Source organism: Herpailurus yagouaroundi, unplaced genomic scaffold (assembly GCF_014898765.1).
Source record: "Herpailurus yagouaroundi ecotype Mexico unplaced genomic scaffold, PumYag 28, whole genome shotgun sequence".
NCBI classification, from domain to species: domain Eukaryota; kingdom Metazoa; phylum Chordata; class Mammalia; order Carnivora; family Felidae; genus Herpailurus; species Herpailurus yagouaroundi.
The window spans coordinates 96632851-96653985 of NW_024412376.1; the positions used below are offsets into that span (position 1 = coordinate 96632851).

The window sequence follows — 21135 nt, forward strand, 5'->3', positions numbered from 1 at the left end:
TATCTACACTTTGGTGGTAGAACAACTTACATGATATTTACTAATAATTGGTAGGAATATTCTCCCTCCATAAACCTTAATTTTTAGATTTGTCCTGAACAGTTTTACATCCTAATTTCTTCCAAGTGAACTTTAAAATCATTTTACCAAGCTAGTCTGCCTCTCATTACAAAAAAGGTGAAGGGGCTCCTAGGTGGCTCAGATAGTTGTGTTGGACTCTTGATTTAGGCTCAGCATCAGGATGTCATGGTTCATGGGATTGAGCCCTGCGATGGGCTCTGCACTGACAGAGTGAGACTGCTTGGGATTCTCTCTTTTCCCCCTCTCTCTGCCCCTTACCCGTTCTTTATCTGCCCCATTACCCATCATTATTAACCTTACCCATTCATACTCCCCTCCTCAAGATAAATCAACATTAAAAAAAAGTTGAAATATTTTATGGGACCATATTAATTTATGGGTAAATCTAGGGAGAAGTTAAATTTTGGGTTTTTCTATCAAGGAATAAGAAATGTTTCTCTTTAATATTTCTTCTGCTTCTTTGTAGAGTTTTAAAGTTTTCATAATATAGGTTTTGTACATTTGGGTTGAATTTATGCCTATACTCTTATTTAACTATTGCGAATGAAATTTTATTTAATTATATTTTATAACTTGTTAAAGCATAGATTATTGTGTTATAGACTGAATTGTGTCCCTTGCAAGATTCACAGGTTGAAGCCCTAATCCCAAAATGACTGCTTGGAGACAGTTTTTAATGGAGGTAATTAAGGCTAAATAAGGTCATAAGGATGGGGCTCTAATCCAATAGGATTGGTGTCCTTATAAGAAAAGGAAGAGACACCAGGGGTCTCTTCTCTGGTGAGACAGACGAATGGGCATGTGAGGACACAGTGAAAAGGTGGTCATCTGCAAGTGGAGGACAGAGGTCTCACCAGAAACCAACTCTGCTGGCACCTTGGAACTTCCAGCCTCTAGAATTGTGAGAAAATACATTTCTGTTTCTTAAGTCTTCCAGTTTGTGGTATTTTGTTGTGGCAGCCCTAGCACACTAGGATAGGCTGCAAAGTCCAATGTCTACAGGAACCAGACAAGTAAACATAAACCTGCAAATGCCAGAGTTGGGGCAGGGGATGAGCGGTGTTGGAAAATCAGAAATGGTGGGGTTGGTGGAGGCAGAGATAAGGCCTCAGCAGAGAAAGCAAACTTTATGTAAGAAGATACATAATTCTAACAAGACATAACATCCTATAGTGTTTATCTAGCTCTTATCCTTACCTCTGTAAAGTCTTCAGGTAAAGGTGAACCGTCACAGTCTGTATCTTCTGCTCTCCCTTCAGATAACTTCCCATTGGTTTTCAATGAACCTGGGGAAGAAATAAGTGGGCCAAGAGAAATTAAAATGCTTCCTAGAGGCCTCCTTCTTGCACTCCTTAGTGTACCAACTTATTCATTCTGGTTCATCTACCTGGAACACTGACATCTCCTGCTGCATTATTTTGGTTTAAAAGATTCTGGGCTTCCTCATCCACGACATCCAGCAGAGACTGAATAACTTCAGCTTCTTGAGGATCATCATAAATATCATCTTCTTGTACATTAGATTCTTGAAAAACAGTAATTTTACATGAGATTTTACTTTAAAAATATTGATTTGAGAAAGAGACGCTACATCAGGTCTTTCAAATTTCAAGCATCTACTTCGAAAGGCAGCCATGACTGGAAAAGCGGTTAGACCATGCAAACCAGCCATTTTTAGTTCTAGCACTCCTCTGGCTGCTGTGACAGAAGATCACACAAATGTAGCTTAAAAAGAACAAACCAAAATCTATGTCTGTGAATAAATCTTTCCATGAGACATCAAGAATTTAATGCTTATTTTCCTAAATTGATTCCAAATTACTAATTCATGAAAGAAGCTCAAGAAGTTAGGTTACAAAAATTAAGGATGTAATAGGGTAGCCCATACATGTCCAAGAAAAATTTTCTAATTAGGTTACCTGTGAATTGCTGCTTCCAAGGAATGTAAGAAACACTATCACACAAAACCAGCTATCTTTTTAATCATCTAAAAATATTTTTAATATTAGGATACAGGCACATTTGTACAGTAATGCAATGAACAATAATTAATTTTACATTGTTCTTTTATTTCTTTGAACAACAATCTTTTCTTGTTACACTATAGAAACATGTAAGCCCAATACCTAATATTTCTTTATTACCTGAACTATTAGGACATTTAGAGTAATTGGATGACTGATTTGGAAAAACTACCTTTGGAGAGAATCAAGTCTGCTGATCCCTTCATCTGATAAGTAGAGCATTTTCCTTCAGGGCACAAAACTTCAATTATTTCTTCCCCATTAACCTAAAGTATGAAACCAGAGCAAATCATTAGTTTACTATTTTGCTAACTTCCAGGATTAGGGAGGGACTGTAGATTGCCCCATCTGTGTCCTTCTCTCCCTCTTTCTTTGTACATAATCCATTTGATATCTCTCCATGATAGATGAATGTTTCTAGGAAACATCAGCACAACGGAATGTACAAAGAGAATGGGACTTTCCATCGCCAAAAACCTCTGGAAACAGCAGATAATACAACATCAAATCAGTATTTCTATTCTAAGAATTCTCACAGTGTTTACTAATATAAATTTTGAGTTGCCAAGAGTCTATTATGTAGCATTTCCTAAGCTTATTTGAGTGCAGAAATCTCTTTTTTGAGGCATATTTTATGAGACTTGTCTTCCTTTAAATCTTTTCTAAAAGTTTTATAGGATTACTAAAGTAATAAGTTGGGGGAAAGGGAAAAAATCTTTTAAGTATTTGTGAAGCTGTGACTTGGACATAAACTCTAGTTTCACATCCTGGTCAACTGTTGGATATAAAGATTTTTAAGTCTAGTCTAAATCTCATCTCAATTTAAAAAGAATAACAATGGATTCATAACTACAAATTACTTATTGAACAGAATTTAACTTTCTAACTCAATGGTAAATTGTGAACACTTCATGGTACATGGCCTATTGAAAGAAAAATGATTTGGGTAAAAATGCAAAATTAAATGGTTAGGATAAAATGAAATAATTTTATACAAATAAAAGGTGGTTTGCTCCAAAGATTTTACTCTTTTTATCAAGATAAAAAGTAGAAATGATAGACACAATAGAATTATTTCTTCATAAATAGTGGTTACACAATGTCCAATTTTACTGGATTGTGAAACTCCAATCTTCATGAGAAATTCATAGACAGACATTAGCATCAAGGACAGAGTATTGCTTGAGAGACTTCCTGAAAGACTTTAACTCCAACAAAAAATGTTTGCAACCATGAATAACCAAGGTCCTAGCTTCTGAGTGTTTTATGTTAACTTAAAAAGAAATTCTCCCCTTCTCCCTTTCAACAACATGCTGATATTTAAAAAGAAAATAAGCACCATACAACATGACTAACACTAGAAATACATGAAAATCCAGGTGTTCCAGCTCTGTGTAACTGTAGACCTTATGAATAAACAGGGAATAGTGGGTCTTGCTTTCTCTCAATCCACAAACATACCAAGACCAAGGCATTTTTATTTCTGTGCCCCAATCATTTCTGCCTAATAATTCTTCTATTGCAATATCTTTTAAAGACTTGCTGGACCAGTGAGATGAAAGGCATGGAATTTTGGCCTCTGGTCACTAAATTTTCCTTCTATGCTAAATCCAGCTTTTGTCCAGATTTTGCTGAGATGACAGGATTTTCAGATTACTAGAAGAGCAATGCCTCAGCTCTGGAGCTTATGTGGAAAGGCATTCAAACAGTGGGGCTCAGACTGTATGGGATGTGTGTGGGATTAAACAATTCCACAAAGTGGATATCCAGCTGGGATCGTTTTAGAATGTTCATTACATGCCAAAAGAAAATCATAAAAAGAAATGTTAGCCAAACGAATGGGCATACACATAGCCTTAAAGAGAAAGCTTGAAGTGGAATTCAGCTATGTATTAAAGTAGCTTTGCTAATTCACCTCCAGATTTTTCTTTGTTAATCTTAAATGATTTAGGTTCTTACATTTTATTATGAGGTAAAGCATTTTCCATGTCCTTCTAAAAGCAAGTATGTCTATTTCTTTTGTCAGTACTGTTTTTCCTTACTAGCAGTAGAGGATTGTCATTTGAGGGTCACTGTTGACCAATATTAACTCAAAGGACCAATTCTACTCTTAATTATGTATGTTCTTCTCTTCTGGGTATCTAACACACAACCAAAAGAACTGTGAACTTTCATAAAAAGATCTAAGTATTGAAGCTATCCATTTAAGAGATTAGCTTATATAAGAGCTGAATATGTGCCAAATGATGTAGGGTTGCTCATGTAGGACCTTTACATTGTGTGCTTTATTCAGCAAGGTCTATTTAGTTCCCTAAAATATATTCCTTACATCAGTACATGTTTCTAAAAAAGGCAAATATTTAAATGCGAAATCCGTTTGGTTCAAGACACAAACAAGCTGGTTATTTAGCTAAGGCAGTATGATAGGAAGAAGGTAGCCTTTTCCTTACCTTGGAGGATGAATTACTAGGAGTGAGGGCAGGCTTGTGGCAAGGCTCCACAGTGTGGTGACCTGAAAGGAACAACACAGAGAGTAAGAGAAGAGCCAGTTGGAACCACAATAGGGGCATCAAAACAGTGAAAGAAAACCCACATTTCTGTGCACGTTCTTATTTTCATTAGTGCACTAAAAGAGGTCATATTGCAAAATGATTTAAAACCAGCTACACAAAATCAAATATTATTAGAAAAGGGTTTATCCCAAGGAAAAAGCTAATTTCTTAAAAGAAAATACTATAGTCTGCACAAAAGCTCAGTTCGGTCTGGATGGTTCTAGTATCAGACACTGAATGTAAATTCTCTCAACTGAATGGGAGAGGCATCACAGGTGCTGATCTACACTAACTTCACTATTTAAGGAAAGATAGTGCGCCATTCATATCATTTCATAACGGCTATCAATTTAACACAGTAAAGTAAGTTATGGATACAACTAAACAGAACTTTTAATACATGTCTAAACCAAATGTTACTTTTAACTCTTAGCCACCAGTACAAAGATTCAATACACATTACATTAAAAATGTAATACATATTACAGTTAAAAATCATATTTAAAAATAATTTGATTCATCAAATTATATTTTTAAGAGACTTTGAAACATATAGCAGAGTTTGGAAAAGTTAAAAAAGAAAAGAACAGAAAAGAAAAAAAATGTACCGATCTGTGTACTCAAGGACTTCTATTTGAAAATGACCTAAAAATAATTCCACCTAGAAAGATGAAGGTTGACATGAAATTTTTAGACATGAATTTCTGTAATTATGTGGATGATGTTATTACAAAGAGTCAAGAATGTTTTTTAATATTATTTCCAGGAGGTATAAAACATTATCAACCTTCCAAGAAAAGTACTGAAAAAGCATACCAGTAATAAACTACTAGTTCAAAAAGTCATATTGGAATAGTTCAGAACATCATAGCTTATTATTTGTACTGTCTCCCTCCTGTTCCCCTAATTGCCCTTCACCTTGTCTCTAAGCAACCACTAATCTACTTTCGGTTACTATGATTTCCATCTTCTTTAATTTTGAATAAATGGAATAATACAGTATAAACTCTTTTCTGTCTGACTTCTTTCACTCAGCTGTCTTATTTGGAGGGGTTATTTTGGTTATTTTGATTAGGTTGCTATGAGTACCAGACCATTTTTATTACTGAATAGTACTGTTGTTTGGATATTTTGCAATTGGTTTCTTCATTCAGCAGTTTTTGGACATTTGAGTGGTTTTTGATTTTGGCTTTCACAAAGGAAGCTGCTACAACATTCATGTATAGGTTTTTGTGTATGGATATATGCTTTCTTTTCTCTTGGGTAAACAAAAAGGAGTGGAATGGCTGGATCATATGGGAGGCACATGCTGAACTTTTAAAAGAAATTGTCTGTTTTATAAAATGGTTGTACCATTTTATATTCCCATCACTATAAGAGAGTTCCTATTATTGATACTGATTTTCAGAACTCATAAAGGATCAGTTCTAAGGGAGTCAAGTGAGAGAACCCCATAAAGACAGTTCACTAGGCAGTTTCTACAAGGGGGGCAGAGCTTAGCTCTCTTTAGCTCTGAAACTACAAACAGGCAACAAGTAACTACCCGTAAGTCACTAGAAAAATGCTCTCCTGACTGTTCTGTGAGATAGTCCCTCTCTAACGTGAACTGGAACTATTATGGAGAAGCTGAGATCCCTAAGGCATTCAAGAAAACTGGTGAGGAGGGGAACAAATGTACTTTAGTGTTTTGAAGATAAACTACAACTGTAGTAGTGAGATTCTTTTGGTAGATGTTACTGCCTGATAACCTAAAAGTTTAGTTATGTATGAAGTACTGAATTCACATTTCAAATACATTAATTTCAACCACATTCCCACGTCTATCATTCTTATCATGGGCATCAGAAGCTACGTTTACTGAGCCCGATTATGTGAATGAGAGCATGGAATCAGAAACCCCAGGTTTAAATTCTGGCTCTCCCATTTATTAACTCTGTGAGTTTGGGTAAGTTATCAAACTTCTCTGTGTCTCAGTTTCTCCTTCTATAAACGGAGGATAATAGTAACACTATTCTCACAGGGTTGTTTTGAGGACTCATGCACTTAGAAGAATGCTTATTCTGAAGAATAAGCATTAAATTTATGTTAGCAGGGGTCGCGACCACTAATACTACAATTTCTTTTATTATGCTAGAATGTAAGACAGATACTTTGTGTATTCATTACCATGCTCCCAATGCCCAGACCAATGCCTGGCACAGAGAAGAGATTCAATAACTGAATAAATTACTATGTGACAATCATTATGATAAGCATTTCACATATTATTATTGTATTTATGCTTCATTATAACCTTATTAAGATAGATAGTACTAACATTTTTATTTTACTAATAGGAAATAGAAGCTTGGATACAGATCAAGTAACTTCCTAAGGGCACACAGAACTTATAAACTCAGGTCTATCTGGCTGTAAATCCCATGGTCCATGCTGCTCAACTATTTCCTATTACGCACTGAATTTTAGAGATGCTTTTATTTAAATGTGATTTTTTGCACTTAGAGAGATCCTGAAAAGCACTCTGGAAGGGTGATAAAAACACTGTAGTGATAGTCTCCAATTTTGCTTTTGGGAAAAAAAAATAGTTATCTCTGCATAACTACTTGTGTCACAAAATGAATATATCCTTACCGTTGGCTTTGGTTGACTGTGGGTTTGCAAGAGTGTGCCTCTTGGAACTGGGGATCACTGGATGGCCATCTCTGTGTTATAGAAAAAAGAAAAGGCAATTCCAAATTATTTAAGATGTTTGTTTAGACACCCTTCAAACCACCTGGTAACTATTGAGCCACAAGAATTTTATTCTAGATAGGCTTCAGGGGGTCTAGGCACCCGGAAGCTGTAGACAAAATATTTATCAGTTTTCATCTACCTCTTTTCTAGAGGGAGATATTCTTGACCCAAAAAAGATTAAGAATCATTTCTTTACATAATTTTTCTCTGGGTTTAGGATTAACACATTACTGTATTTCCCCTCATTTAAAACACTTGTAATATTCATGATCTAATAACTTAGTTCACTGTCATTCAGATGATGGTTCAAAGATAACTTAGGAATTATAGATGACTAAGTTTTGTATATCTGAAACCCTTGATACATGCTTTTAAAAAAGTTATTTAGGGGCGCCTGGGTGGCGCAGTCGGTTAAGCGTCCGACTTCAGCCAGGTCACGATCTCGTGGTCCGTGAGTTCGAGCCCCGCGTCAGGCTCTGGGCTGATGGCTCAGAGCCTGGAGCCTGTTTCCGATTCTGTGTCTCCCTCTCTCTCTGCCCCTCCCCCGTTCATGCTCTGTCTCTCTCTGTCCCAAAAATAAATAAATGTTGAAAAAAAAAATTAAAAAAAAAAATAAAAAAAAGTTATTTAAAGTGAAAATCTAGACAATATATATACAATGTATTATATATACATATACATTATATATACATATATACAATGTATGCATATATACATATATATATATATATATATATATATATATACATATTTAAAGGATTATAAGAAGGATAGTACCACCCAATGTGAAAAACTGTTAAAAAGACATCACCTTGGAAACAGAGGACTGGTATGCAATCTTAACACTGCTAGTACTTGAGAGAAAAGGGAGGTTGCCTAAAGTATATAGTGCTGGGAGAAGCAATTTACCATGGGCCCTACACATCCTACCTATTCTTCCTGGGTACCCCAGAAATGAAAGGCCCTGACTGCTTTTTATATGGGCCAGTTCTCAAGGCTATGTTTGTGATGAGCAAGCTTGAGGGATGAGGGAAACTCTTTCTCCAAATAAAAAGCAGGTTTTCTTACAGGCTGCCATGAAGGGGAGGGTTCCTCTTCTTCTCATGGTATTTCTCTCTGGTACTACAACCCACTGCATGTGCAGGAATCCACTAGGCCACATGTGTCATCTTCAGGAGACTTAGAAGATGTGTGGAACTTGTCCCAATACCATGCCATTGTTGCTTGTGGTTACCAAAAAAGTATTTTGTCTCTGACCCAGGAGTTTCATACCTTCTACCAGCATCCAAGAAACAATAACAGGCTGGCTTATTAGCTTGCAAGTTGGGTAAGACCACAGACCCTGTACAGTTCTTGACATACAGACAATTACCACAAATATATACCTCTCTGTTATTGCTGGCTGTGGGCTTCAAAGAGGGTAGATATATATAGAGTAGTGGAGAGAGCTGGAAGAAGAATGAAGGGGAAAGGAATTGTGACTAGCACCACTATATCTGTTGTGACTAAAGTGAAGAGAAAAGCAGAAGGGCAAAAGAAAGTGATTTTAGAGCTAGCATGAAGGGTACTCTACTAGTTTTGAGGCAAAAAAATTAGCTGGATCTATGGTTCACAGAGATGTTAATTTTCACAAAAATATTTTCCAGATTGAACACTTTCCTCTTCCACTCATTAACATTCAGCTGCACCTATGAAAATAAATGTATTCCAATCTAATTTTTAGAAATATATGAGGTAGGGGTGCTTGGATGGCTCAGTAGGTTAAACGTCTGGCTTTTGATTTTGGTTCAGATCATCATCTTGGAGTTCATGGGATTGAGCCCCGTGTCGGGCTCCACACTAACAATGTTAGTCTGGAGTCTGCTTGGGATTCTCTCTCTCTCAAAATAAATAAGTAAACTTAAAAAAAAAAAAAAGAAATATATGAGGGAAACAGACTAGGGATTATATTCAAAGAAAAAAAGTACACAATCAAATTTAAAGGTTTAGAAGGAACAAATGTTTATGATCAAATGATTTAATTATACTTTCTATACTTTTAAAGACATACTATGTAAAACTCACCATGTATCACAGACATAAATGTAACATAAATGTGTAATTTAGAAAGTCTGGCTGTATGTACATTACGGTAGGCAGAATAATGGCCCCACAAAGGTGGCTACATCCTAATCCGCCAAACCTGTGAATATGTTACCTTACTGGGTAAAAGGGATTTTAAAGATGTAAGTTAAGGATCTAAAGATGAGGAGATTATCTTGGGTGGGCCCAATGTAATCACAGAAGTCCTTATAAATGAATGAGGAAGGGAGGAAAGAGAGTCAGAGAAAGAGATGTGACAACATAAGTAGAGTGTTATGCCTGCTGGCTTTGAGGATGGAAGGGAAGCTCTGGAAGGTGGAAAAGGCAAGGAAATGGATTTTCTCCTGTAACCTCTTAAAGAAGGAATGCAACCCTGATAACATCTTGATTTTAGCCAACTGAAATCCATTTTGGATTTTGGATCTTTTTTTTTTTTTTTTTTTTTCATTTTGGATTTCTGACCTCCAGAACTATTAATAAACTTATCATTTATGCCACTATATTTGTAGTAATTTGAAATTAATGCATACTTTTTTTTCAATTTATTTCTATTATTAAGTGAAGGAAAAGTTGCCATTAGTATTTCTTATAATGTGAAATTGTCATGAGGTATGGTGAAAGTGACAATTCTATGCCTCATTGGCTGTAGACATGACGTTTGGGCAGAACTGACTCTGTTCCAGCTCTGGGAATGGGCCAGGACTGGTTTAGGCCAATTGATATATTCTTATTTCTTTGTCTCAATTCAAGGGATAGCCTTAATTTAGGTCTAAGGCAATCAACAGACAGTCCTTGCTTTACCATGGTTATTGGTGAGAATTGTTAGAAGATTGCTCTGGACGGTGCCATGTGTTAAGTGACAAAGCCACTTAATCATGAAGGAAACACATACACAGAAAAGAGAGTAATTGAAAACAGCAAAAAATGGAGCCATAGCCTGCATCAAATTTCACCTGATGACCACCTCATCTTTGCACTTTTAAATCCTATAAACTAGTAAGTTCCCTTTATTGTTTAAACCACTGTTGAGTTGTATTTTCTTTTACTTGCAATTGAAAACATCCTGACAAACGTGGTAACCACCCTATTATCAACTGCAAATATGTATCCAAACACTAATCCACTTAAAGTGCTCTTGGAATCTCCTATTAAGAAGTCTGTTCTAGCTTTATAAACTGCCAGTTTAGTCTGTGAGTTACTAATTCAGGAATATCTTTTTAAGATAACGTAAGTGTGATCAACAGCCTGAAACATGAGCAAACACACAAAACCCACAAGTATTGCAGAGTACCTTGTTGCTTTCAGCACCACTGAAGGAAGGGACATGTCTAATGTTCTCTTAGCTTCTTCCAAGGTCATTCCTTGTGTGCTGACACCGTTCACATAGTGGATGATGTCCAATAGCTGGAGATTACCCTCAACGGCTGCAACTGACCTCGGATTGATATCACTAATATATATCACTTGATGAAGGCTGTCATGACCTCCAGATAAGGAAAAACCTTCAGGGAATAGAAAATATTGGTTTTCCTTAGTCTTAAGAGTACTTACTTTTAACCTAGCCAACAAAATCACACTGCACACAGCCTGAATGTGCATTACCCAACTCCTCTTTGTTGCATGTTAATATAATGTCAGGTAGCAAATGAGGCAGCACTGGCATCCTGGGTAATTCTAGAACTCGTCCTAGGACTAATCTGACTGTCTTGGGTGCAGCTCGGAGCAGATTCACTGCATCTGTGTGAGTCATGTTTGTCACATCTGTGTCATTAACCTACAAAAATGAGAAAGAGGCAAAACAGATTACAGTTTTGGAAAGTGAAGTTGCCATGAAAATACAGCAATCTCCCTAGCTCTACCTTAGCCAGTAAGAGAATGGTCTCTAATTTATTGCTAATTCCCTTTACTGTGGAAATCATAACTATAATGAGCAAGTAATTACATGTGAAATAATAATGTAAAATATCTAACAAATGCATCATTATTTTGCTAATATAGGAAATTTATCCTCATGGTAATTTAAGAAACTTTCTGTCCCTAAGACTCAAGACAGCTTATGTAATGCTTTAAGTAAGAGTAGAGGAACTTTCAAATTAAAAAGGGCACTTTCAGCATTCCCTAAACTGTTAACTATACAAAGGCCTTTATTTTTAAGAGGTGGAGAAGGAAAACGTAAACCAAACAAAGAAATGGAGTGTTATATTAACTTAACCTTCTTGTTCTTCCTTCTCCAGCCCTGACTTGGTCTCTGGTCACATTTGCATAAATCCATTCTTTAATGTCTCACCTTTATGAGCCGGTCCCCAGGTCTTAGCCTTCCATCGCTTTTGGCTGGATCTTGAATGACATCATGAACATAACAACCAATACTCTGATTGCCTTTGGTTACTGTAAAGCCCAGGCTTCCTTTTTCTGATTTAATTAAGGTAATGAGGAGTTCTACTTCCTAGGGAAGAAAACAGCGACTCTTTAGGTTGTCTATTTTTGCCCATTGACAAACAGAGATGACTATTATTTCTACTGAATAGCAGAGGAGGAAATCAAACCTTAAAAGATTACTGATCTTAGCCAAGTGAAGCTAGGTCTATCCAATTCTAGATAGAACGTATCCCCATCTAAGAGTTGGGTTTAGAAACAACACTATGTGTTTGTCTAAAGATAGCTGAGGCAAAACTTACTCATGCTTCAATTTTTGTATTTTCAAGGTAAACAAGCACACATGAATGGTTATACTTTGATGATCCTTTGATATATATTTTGAGGGGAAGGTGTAGGAAAATTCTTCATCTATTTCTGAGCAATTAAGATAGATGCCAAGAGCCACAAAAGAAAAGGTTTTCTTGTAAAAACATGAAGCCTTTAGGTGATTAGATATTACAACTTCATTTAGATGTACAAAAAATTTTTTTTTAAAGATTTTGACTGAGGGGTACCTGGGTAGCTCAGTCAGTTGAGCATCCGATTCTTAATTTCGGCTCAGGTCGTGATCCCAGGGTTGTAGGATCAAGCCTTGTGTTGGGCTCCATGCTGACTCTGGAACCTGCTTGAGATTCTCTCTCTCTCTCTCTCTCTCTCTCTCTCTCTCTCTCTCTGTCCTTCTGCCCCTCTCCCCTGTCTATGCTCTCTCTCTCTCTCAAATTAAAAAAAAAAAAAAAAGATTTTGAATGAGATATGAAGGTTGCTTATAGTTTACAGGGGTAATGACACACTTCTAAAGGAAATCTTGCAAAGATTTTTTTCTCTTTTTGAAAAGATTATTTTCTATTGCTGAGAATGAAACTGAAGATGTATATGTCACACACACACACACACACACACACACACACACACACACACACTCTTCTAGGCAAACCAAGTATCTGAAGAGATTAACTCCAAAATGTTTATGATTTTTAGGTGGTGAGATTATCAGTGGTTTCAGTATTTTTTAAATTTGTTTTTTTTTAAATTTTCCAATGATAAATATTTATTACTTGGATAATAAAAACAATATTGAAAAAGGCTGACTTTCAATCAATGTAAAGGATATTATTCTTGGAGATTTGGCTTCCAAACTGAATTTAAAGATTCAGAAGTTATAGGGTTATTTGTACAATGTAAAGGATTCCATTTGGGCATACACAAAAAAGTGTGGAAGAGAAAAACTTACATTCAAATTTGATTAAAAATTAAATAGGCAACTCATCAGGATTCGGGAAATAGTAGATAATGTATTAGGTACTCTACCTATATTTCTTTTAATCCTCATCACAGTCCTAGGAGGTTACTAGCCCCATTTTATAGCCAGAACTACTATGGCTCAGATGAATGAAGTAATTCCACAGGCATCTGCCAAATTATAGCAAGTCAGTGGTAGCGTCAGGATTTATATCCAGGTCTTTTTGTCTTTTCCCCTGATTCTCGGCAGAGAAACACAGCAGATATGTTATCTACTTACTGGACCTGGATATGAACCTACTCAAAAAGACAGCCTTTTCCCTAAAGGGAAGCTTTGTGTAACTACATCTTAACTGACAAAACATGGAATTTGTTTTTTACATTTATTTATTTTGAGAGAGAGAGAGAGAGAGAAATTGCGTGTGTGAAGGTGTGAGTGGAGGAAGAGCAGACAGAATCCCACGCAGGCTCCATACCGTCAGTGCAGAGACTTTCGTGGGGCTTAAACTCATAAACAATGAGATCATGACATGAGATCATGAGTTCATGACATGACATGAGTTCATGACATGAGTTCATGAAATCAACTCTTAACCAACTGAGCCATCCAGGTGCCCCAGAATTTTCTTAATACAGAGGAAACAACTCACCAGCTCAAAGTCTTCAAGGTGGTTTTCTAAGTCATTTTTCAAAGATGTCAAGCTTTCTTGTCTAGTTGGTTCAGAAATGTGATGCATATGATATTTATCCATTGAATTAGTGGAAGCAGATTCTGATTGGGGTTGATAGCTCTGCCCAAGAGTCATGTCCAGTGGTAGAGGGGAAGGAGGATTGCTACAGAGAGAAAGAAGCAAGACTATTTTCAAATACATTTCAGTGTCAATACAGTAAGTTTGTGCCACAAACAGAAAGCGCTTAACACATATTCATGTCTGCTTATGATTACATTCCTAGCTAATTTTTGCCTAACTCTGGACTATGAATTTATTTCATGTCTGCTAGATGCTAACAATACCAATTTTTATTCTCTGTCCACATTCTTTTTTTTTTTTTAATGTTTATTTATCTTTGAAACAGAGAGACAGAGAGAGAGAGAGCACAAATAGGGGAAGAGCAGGGAGAGAGGGAGACACAGAATCCAAAGCACACAGAGTCCAACATGGGGCTCGAACTCAAGAACTGTGAGATCATGACGTGAACCAAAGTCGGACACTTAACCGACTGAATCACCCAGGTGCCCCTGTCCATATGCTATTTTGAAGCTCTTCAAGCTGCATAAATTAGTAAGACAGGTTAAATAAATAGACTTTTGATTCCTAGTCATTAACTAAAGGCTGAAGCCAATATTCTCAGAAGCCTAATGTGTGTTTCAACATAATAAGAAAGAGAAGAAATAGAAAAAGAATATAAGTCTTATTCCTGTGGTTATTTTGGATGATCCAATGGGGGGAAAAACCCCCCAAAACACCAAAAGAACTTGAACAAGTACGGTTGCACCTAGATATACACAAAGATGTAACCAAACAGTAAAACGTATGAATAATTGTTAGAGATACAGATGTAGTCTTTTCCTTTTTTTGCCTCTATGCTTACTTTTTGCAAACTGTCTCCTCCCCACCAATCACTTCTCTTTATATTAGTACTCCCTATTCTCCTACCCCATCAGTATCAAAATAGGTCTCTTCTCTTTCTTGTAAGTATTATGAATTACGGTGAAATACAAACAACTTTCCCAATTACTAGTAAATATACTCAAGAGAGCAGCAAGTCTCAGGTTGAACGGCTAGAGAGCTTACAGTTTTGCTAACTAAAACTGTCAGTCACAGTAACTGGATATCCAATACAGTCATCATCTGCCTGATCATTGTGAAGTTCACACAGACATATTTCATTCTTAGAGAAACGTATGTTGCTGCTCCTGTCACAAACAAGAAGCAGTTGCTTTGAGTGCTACACATAATAGTGACAATACCTGTCATCAAGTTCTGGTTTATTAGGCATTTTCTGAGGATAGTAAAACATGGTACAGATGGTGTCTTCTTGATTGTTAGATGCTTCATGTTGGCTTTGTGCCTGTGATACCATGTTGCTCAGAGTCTGATGCAAAGCTGAACTCCAACTCATATTTGGTATCTTTGCTGGAGCTTTTACTAAGTAGTCTTCTCCACTCCCACTGCTGTCACTGTAACTGTCTCTCCTGGATGTACATTGTTTCTTGTTTTTGTCATATGTTTCGTATTCATCTGAGCTGGTGCCTTGCTCCACACATGCTGCTTGAGAAGAGTCTTTACTGTTGTTTGGGAGAACTTGTGCTGGAGAGTGCAACGGGGTCTGTAATGGACACATTTAAAGAGATCAGGGTGTGACAACTTATATTAACGCTAGAACACTTAATTGAAAAGGAACATGCTGAACAGCAGCACTTTCTATTAAAATATTCAATTATTTTCTGATAATAAAGGTAACCTATGCTCATTACACAGAAAAATCATATATAAATATATGTGAAAATAACAACTAATATCATATGACTTATACTTTATATCAGAATTATATTATATATTATATCTTACTTGTTTTTTTTTTTTTTTAAGATTTTATTTTTAAGTAGGGGGGAGCCAAGATGGTGGAACAGCACGGAAGATTTTATTTTTAAGTAATCACTATACCCAATGTGGGTCTCAGATTCACAACCCTGAGATCAAGACTCACATGCTCCACCAACTGAGCCAGCCAGGCACCCCTGTAGCCTACTTTGAAATTTAGGTTTCGATCATGAGTTTTTTCTGAGGTCCTTAAATATGCTTTGAAAAAAACTGCATAAAACTATGTAATGATCCCACAGATGACTATACCTTTTATTTATTTCAGAATTCTTTTATTTTATAGAGTTGTTTCTAACTTTCTGCTACAATAGAAATCTAGAGCTTTTTTGTATGTACATTTTCACCTGAGTTTCTCATTATTTCCTTATAATTTTCTATATAATAGTCAGCACATAGGATGCTTTAAAAGGCCTTGCTAAGTATTTCCAGATTGCTTTCTACAAAGATTGTATCAATTTATATACTCAATAAGAGGAGAGTTCTACTCAGTTCTTCCTATCTGGTGCCAAAAATCAATGTAGTCTCATAAAATGCTGTTTGTAACACACCTTACAGAAATCATATTTTCCTATTAATACCCTACAACTACCCCTCTCCCGGACATAAAGACCAAAGTTTCTGGGGCCAGACACTGCCGCCTTTCATACCCAGGGGTCATGTTTATTGGTAATGGAACACACTATAAAGTAGACAGGACAAAAGTTGTCCTTCTTCAATTATATTAATATTATTATCCATCTATGTATGGATTCCTACCTATCAGCACGTAATTTATAAATAACCATCAAAATAGATTTTGGATCCTTTAGCTATTCCTTGACATAAGAAAGGGAAATGGACAAACATATTGCTTGCTCTGTGATTTCTAGTATTAAAAATAAAGGCAAAAACTCTCAAATAAATTTTATTTATGTATTTATTTGTTTACAGTTTATTTATTTATTTTGAGAGAGAGCGAGTGAGCACAAGTGGGGGGAGGGGCAGACACAGACAGGGGGAGAGAGAGAATCCCAAGCAGGCTTCACACTGTCAGTGCAGAACCTAATGCAGGGCTCAAACCCACAAACCGCAAGATCATGACCTGAGCCGAAGTTGGACGCCTAATGGACTGAGTCACCCAGGCTCCCCTCAAATCGTTTTTATTATTTAAACTAGCTCAGAATGAGAATTATGCTTCCCAGTTTGGTTCAATGAAGAAATGGACAGAAGGGCTTTGTAACCATTATTGTATTTTATTTTTAATTTATTTACTTTTTAAATTTAGGTTTATTTATTTATTTTGAGAGAGAGAGAGGCGGAGTGTGTGAGCAGGGGAGGGGAGACAGACGGAGAGAGAGAATCACAAGCAGGCTCTGCAGAGCCCAATGCGGGGCTTGGACCCATGAACGCATGAGATCATGACCTGAGCCAAAATCAAGAGTCAGATGCTTAACCAACTGATCCACCCAGGCACCCCTGTAACCATGATTTGAAATCTTTTCCTATTTATGCTTAGAAAACAAACTCCTAAAATCCTAGAACTTTATAAGTGGAAAGGAGAGAAGAGAAAGTGAATTGAATTACTTTATCTTACATATGCAGAATGCACTGGGAGGTCACGTGACACACCCAACATACTCCTAGTTAAAGAATAAAGTAGATGAGACCCAGGAGATCAATCAGTGACAAAACCATGACAGTTGAATTAATCACTCAATTGCTATTCTATAAAAATATAAATTAATTTTTCATAGTTCTCACCAAAAGAGCAGGGTCAATTTCTGGTAGCACACCAGGTGAAGGTCTACATAGAAGCAAGGATACTTCTGGGGATGTTCCCCGGAGAGCAGAGATGACTTCCTAGGGGTACCATGAATGACAAATGAAGATACAGTTAAGATAGCACTATGAAATCATAATGAAAGGCTAATCCATCTCATTATTAAAAGTATTACATTCACCACCTGGGGGCTCACCTGCTGAGATAGTCCTTTCAAAGAGGCTCCATTCACTTTTAGGATAACATCTCCCACTTCAATTTTTCCACTTTCTGCTGCTGGCTGTCCAGGAAAGAGCTTTTTAACTCTTACTATGCTGGCATTCATTTGTTCAGGAATAAGACTGTCTTCTCGAGAAAAACTGAATCCTAGGCCTGAGCTATTTTTAAACAATTTAACCTCAAATGTATTCTCTGGAGAAAAAAAGACATTAAAAAAATGTAAATATTCTTATCGTGCTGTGTACACATATGCACATACAAACGTATGTGCTTTTAGACACATTTTAAAAAGCCCATCTTCTCAGAATATTTACAGCTTTACAGGCACTTACTGTACTTTTATTCTATATTCAAATCCTATTTCACACTCTCTTTCGTTAAAAAAAACTTAATAAACTAAGCTGCATGAACTAAGCTACTTGAACAGAAGAGAGGGTTTTGATATCTGGGTTCTGAAAATAAAATTATGCTTTAATCCCATGTGTTTTCAAAGATTATAGAATAACATTAAAAAAAAAAAGAGAAAAATCTGGGGAAGGGTATGAATGAAGGAAGTTTGGGGACACAATGGGAGAAAGATGGTAAGAAGAGTGAAGCAAATGTTAGAGAAGGGTAGGGGAAAGTAAGCTGACATTCCAGTGTTTCAGTGAGGTATAATTTAATCCAGTAAGTTGATATGGCACTATAAACAAATTTCAACCAACAAAAGAAGTTGAAAGAATAACCAGAAAAGAATGAAGTAACATATTTAAGGAAGGAGTGATGGAAGAAATAAACAATACAAGGCAGTATAAAGAGGTAAAGTAGGTATGCTAATTTTATTTTCATAATCAGATAAAATAATACAGGCTGGGCTATTTTTTCTCCTTATTTTTGCGAGTATTTCTGAGGCACTAAACATTTGGTAATCAAATAAGGATTTAAAATAAAAGGCAAAACAATGGCCATATACCACCATCAGCATTCATAAAGTAAAGGACATTTATGCCCCTTAAAATGAGATAGATGGAAATCTCAGAATAAAGGGTATTTCTGTATTATGAACACTTAGCTTTATGAAAAGCTCAGTACTACCTCATTCTTAATTTTCTTATTTTTTAAAAACTTTTATTTATGTACTTTGAGAACAAGAGCGGGTGAGGAGCAGAGAGAGAGGTAGACAGAGAGAATCCCAGACAGACTCTGCAGGGTTCGAACTCCTGAACTGTGAGATCATGACTTGAGCTAAGATCAAGAGTCAGATGCTTAACAGACTGAGCCACACAGGTGCCCCTATTCTTAATTTCTTATTTTACTAGCAAGTAGCAGTATGTCCAAGAGCTTGCAAAGTTTGTAAGAAAGATCATGATCTGGGAACTATGAGGTGAATTTCTACCTAGGGTTAGCTTGACAAGTCCACAGAATTAAACAAAAATATAGAAAATGTTACAAGTCAAGGTTTCATATGAGTTTGAAGCCATTCTCAGCAATTATTTATAGTTATTTTTTTCCTTGAAAATTTCATTTGAATTTTATAACTATTCAAAGGACTATTAAGTGACCAAAAGTTGTTTCATGGATGACTTCATTACCTGAGGTCTTTCAGACTTTAAGAGGTGCATATATATGTCCTTAAAAAAAAATGGTATAGTGGTCCATCAGATTATTTATACTTGACAAGAGTAATTACAGGGACTCAGGCATGAATTATATGATCCAACATACAAAAATCAAATTTTGAGTAAGTCAAGAATAAGTTAAAGGTGAGATGACAGTCTCCCAAGGCCTGACCTTCGGTGACAAAGCTGTAGTCTTTGACATGAGTCATTTTCTTCATCTTTTCTGGGGCTTGACCTTGGGCATCTGGATCTGGAAAGGTGCACTGTGGGGTGATGGGGACATGTTCTTTGGATGCTGGAGATTGTCCTTTTTCTAATAACAGATGAACCACCTGGACAAATGGAATAGCATTTCATTAACTAAGAAAAATTATAAGAAAGTAGGTAAATTTTGAGGACTTTATATGGTTCATCTTATAAAATCATTTAAAGTAACTTGTCCACCAAAATATAGATAGAGGGAGAGAAAAAAACAAACAAAAAAACCCCACCAAAAACATAGAGGGAAAAAAACAAAACAAAAAACAAAGCAAGGGATTGAAAATTTCACAATCAAGTTTTTCTTATTTTCTGTATAAAAAATAATTAAAAAGAAAAATCTCTCTTATAGAAATAACATAAACATGTTATAAGAAATTTGGGCACTAGAATAAAAACACCATTATACTATAATACATAGACCGTTATAAATAATTTGGTAAACTTTAGAAAATAATTCAGCTTTGGGCTGAAAAATGACTAGGAGTGAAAATCACTAGATGTTTGTCCTTGTTGACAAAAAGTTAAAAAAAATGCAAACTCCACCCTTCCTCCCGTCAGATCTGGTAATATTATGGCTAAATGTGATATAGAAAGTCAAGTTCCCTCAGTGAAAAACCTCTTGCAATAATACCTGCTTCCCAATTTAGAGGGAAAAAAAAATACTAGAACGTTTAAATGAATCAGGCTTGGTTTCTTGACTAATGAATTTGGAGATCTTAGTAAGACAGATATTATTCACAAATTATTTATGTTCTTGTAAGCTATCTTAAGTGGTTGGTATAATGAGCTATTTATTACCTGTCCTGTATTTCTCAGTGTTTCCACAGCTTGCTTATGGGTAGCTCCTTCCAGACTAACTCCGTTAACAGCAAGAACACGATCACCTATAAATTAGGCAGCAATTTTGAGAAAAGTAGATGATAAAATAAAGATTCTATATGCTTTTTAATATCTTGTGGTCTTGTTTTGTATTAATTTAAGGAGAGACTCAGACAAATTCTGGATAAAATTCTATCACAGAGTTTCTTTAATATGTGTTTACTTTCTTTCCTAATTTTATGACTAATCTTAAATACAATTTAGAAGAAGATATTGTATATATTATAAAGTCAATTTATTTATTTATTTATTTTATTTTATTTAAAAAAAAATTTTTTTAACGTTTATTTATTTTTGAGACAGAGAGAGACAAAGCATGAACGGGGCAGGGGCAGAGAGAGGGAGACACAGAATTGGAAGCAGGCTCCAGGCTCCGAGCTGTCAGCCCAGAGCCCAAGCGGGGCTCAAACTCACGGACCGCGAGATCGTGACCTAAGCTGAAGTCGGAGGCTTAACCGACTGAGCCACCCAGGCGCCCCTATAAAGTCAATTTAAATAAACTGACTACAAATGTAGAGAGATTGGAGGGCACTAACCTAGTTAGCTGTTATTAAAAATGTAGATACCAGTGTTTTTACAAGAGCACTATTCCTTTCTCATTTTCTGGCAATTTGCTTCTCAGAAAGTACAAAACGTGAACTGAAACACTGTCAAGATATTTTCCGATACTAGAGATTAGGCTGG

General features: G+C 36.1%; 1 protein-coding gene across 9 annotated transcripts in view; it reads right to left on the reverse strand.

Moving 5' to 3' along the window:
* Positions 1 to 21135, reverse strand: part of PTPN13 (protein tyrosine phosphatase non-receptor type 13) — a 228831-nt gene that overhangs the window by 21763 nt on the left and 185933 nt on the right. For 8 of the 9 annotated variants that reach the window (XM_040479058.1, XM_040479028.1, XM_040479075.1 and 5 more), the window contains 14 exons: positions 20371 to 20456; positions 19484 to 19643; positions 17691 to 17905; positions 17476 to 17574; positions 15102 to 15460; positions 13780 to 13963; positions 11760 to 11918; positions 11075 to 11246; positions 10764 to 10974; positions 7289 to 7359; positions 4556 to 4617; positions 2278 to 2371; positions 1469 to 1606; positions 1279 to 1367 (listed from right to left, as the gene is read on the reverse strand). In XM_040479058.1, the coding sequence (XP_040334992.1) occupies positions 1279 to 1367; positions 1469 to 1606; positions 2278 to 2371; positions 4556 to 4617; positions 7289 to 7359; positions 10764 to 10974; positions 11075 to 11246; positions 11760 to 11918; positions 13780 to 13963; positions 15102 to 15460; positions 17476 to 17574; positions 17691 to 17905; positions 19484 to 19643; positions 20371 to 20456 (2099 nt within the window). The remainder of the gene's footprint in view (positions 1 to 1278; positions 1368 to 1468; positions 1607 to 2277; positions 2372 to 4555; positions 4618 to 7288; positions 7360 to 10763; positions 10975 to 11074; positions 11247 to 11759; positions 11919 to 13779; positions 13964 to 15101; positions 15461 to 17475; positions 17575 to 17690; positions 17906 to 19483; positions 19644 to 20370; positions 20457 to 21135) is intronic. The other variant, XM_040479038.1, reaches the window with a different exon arrangement.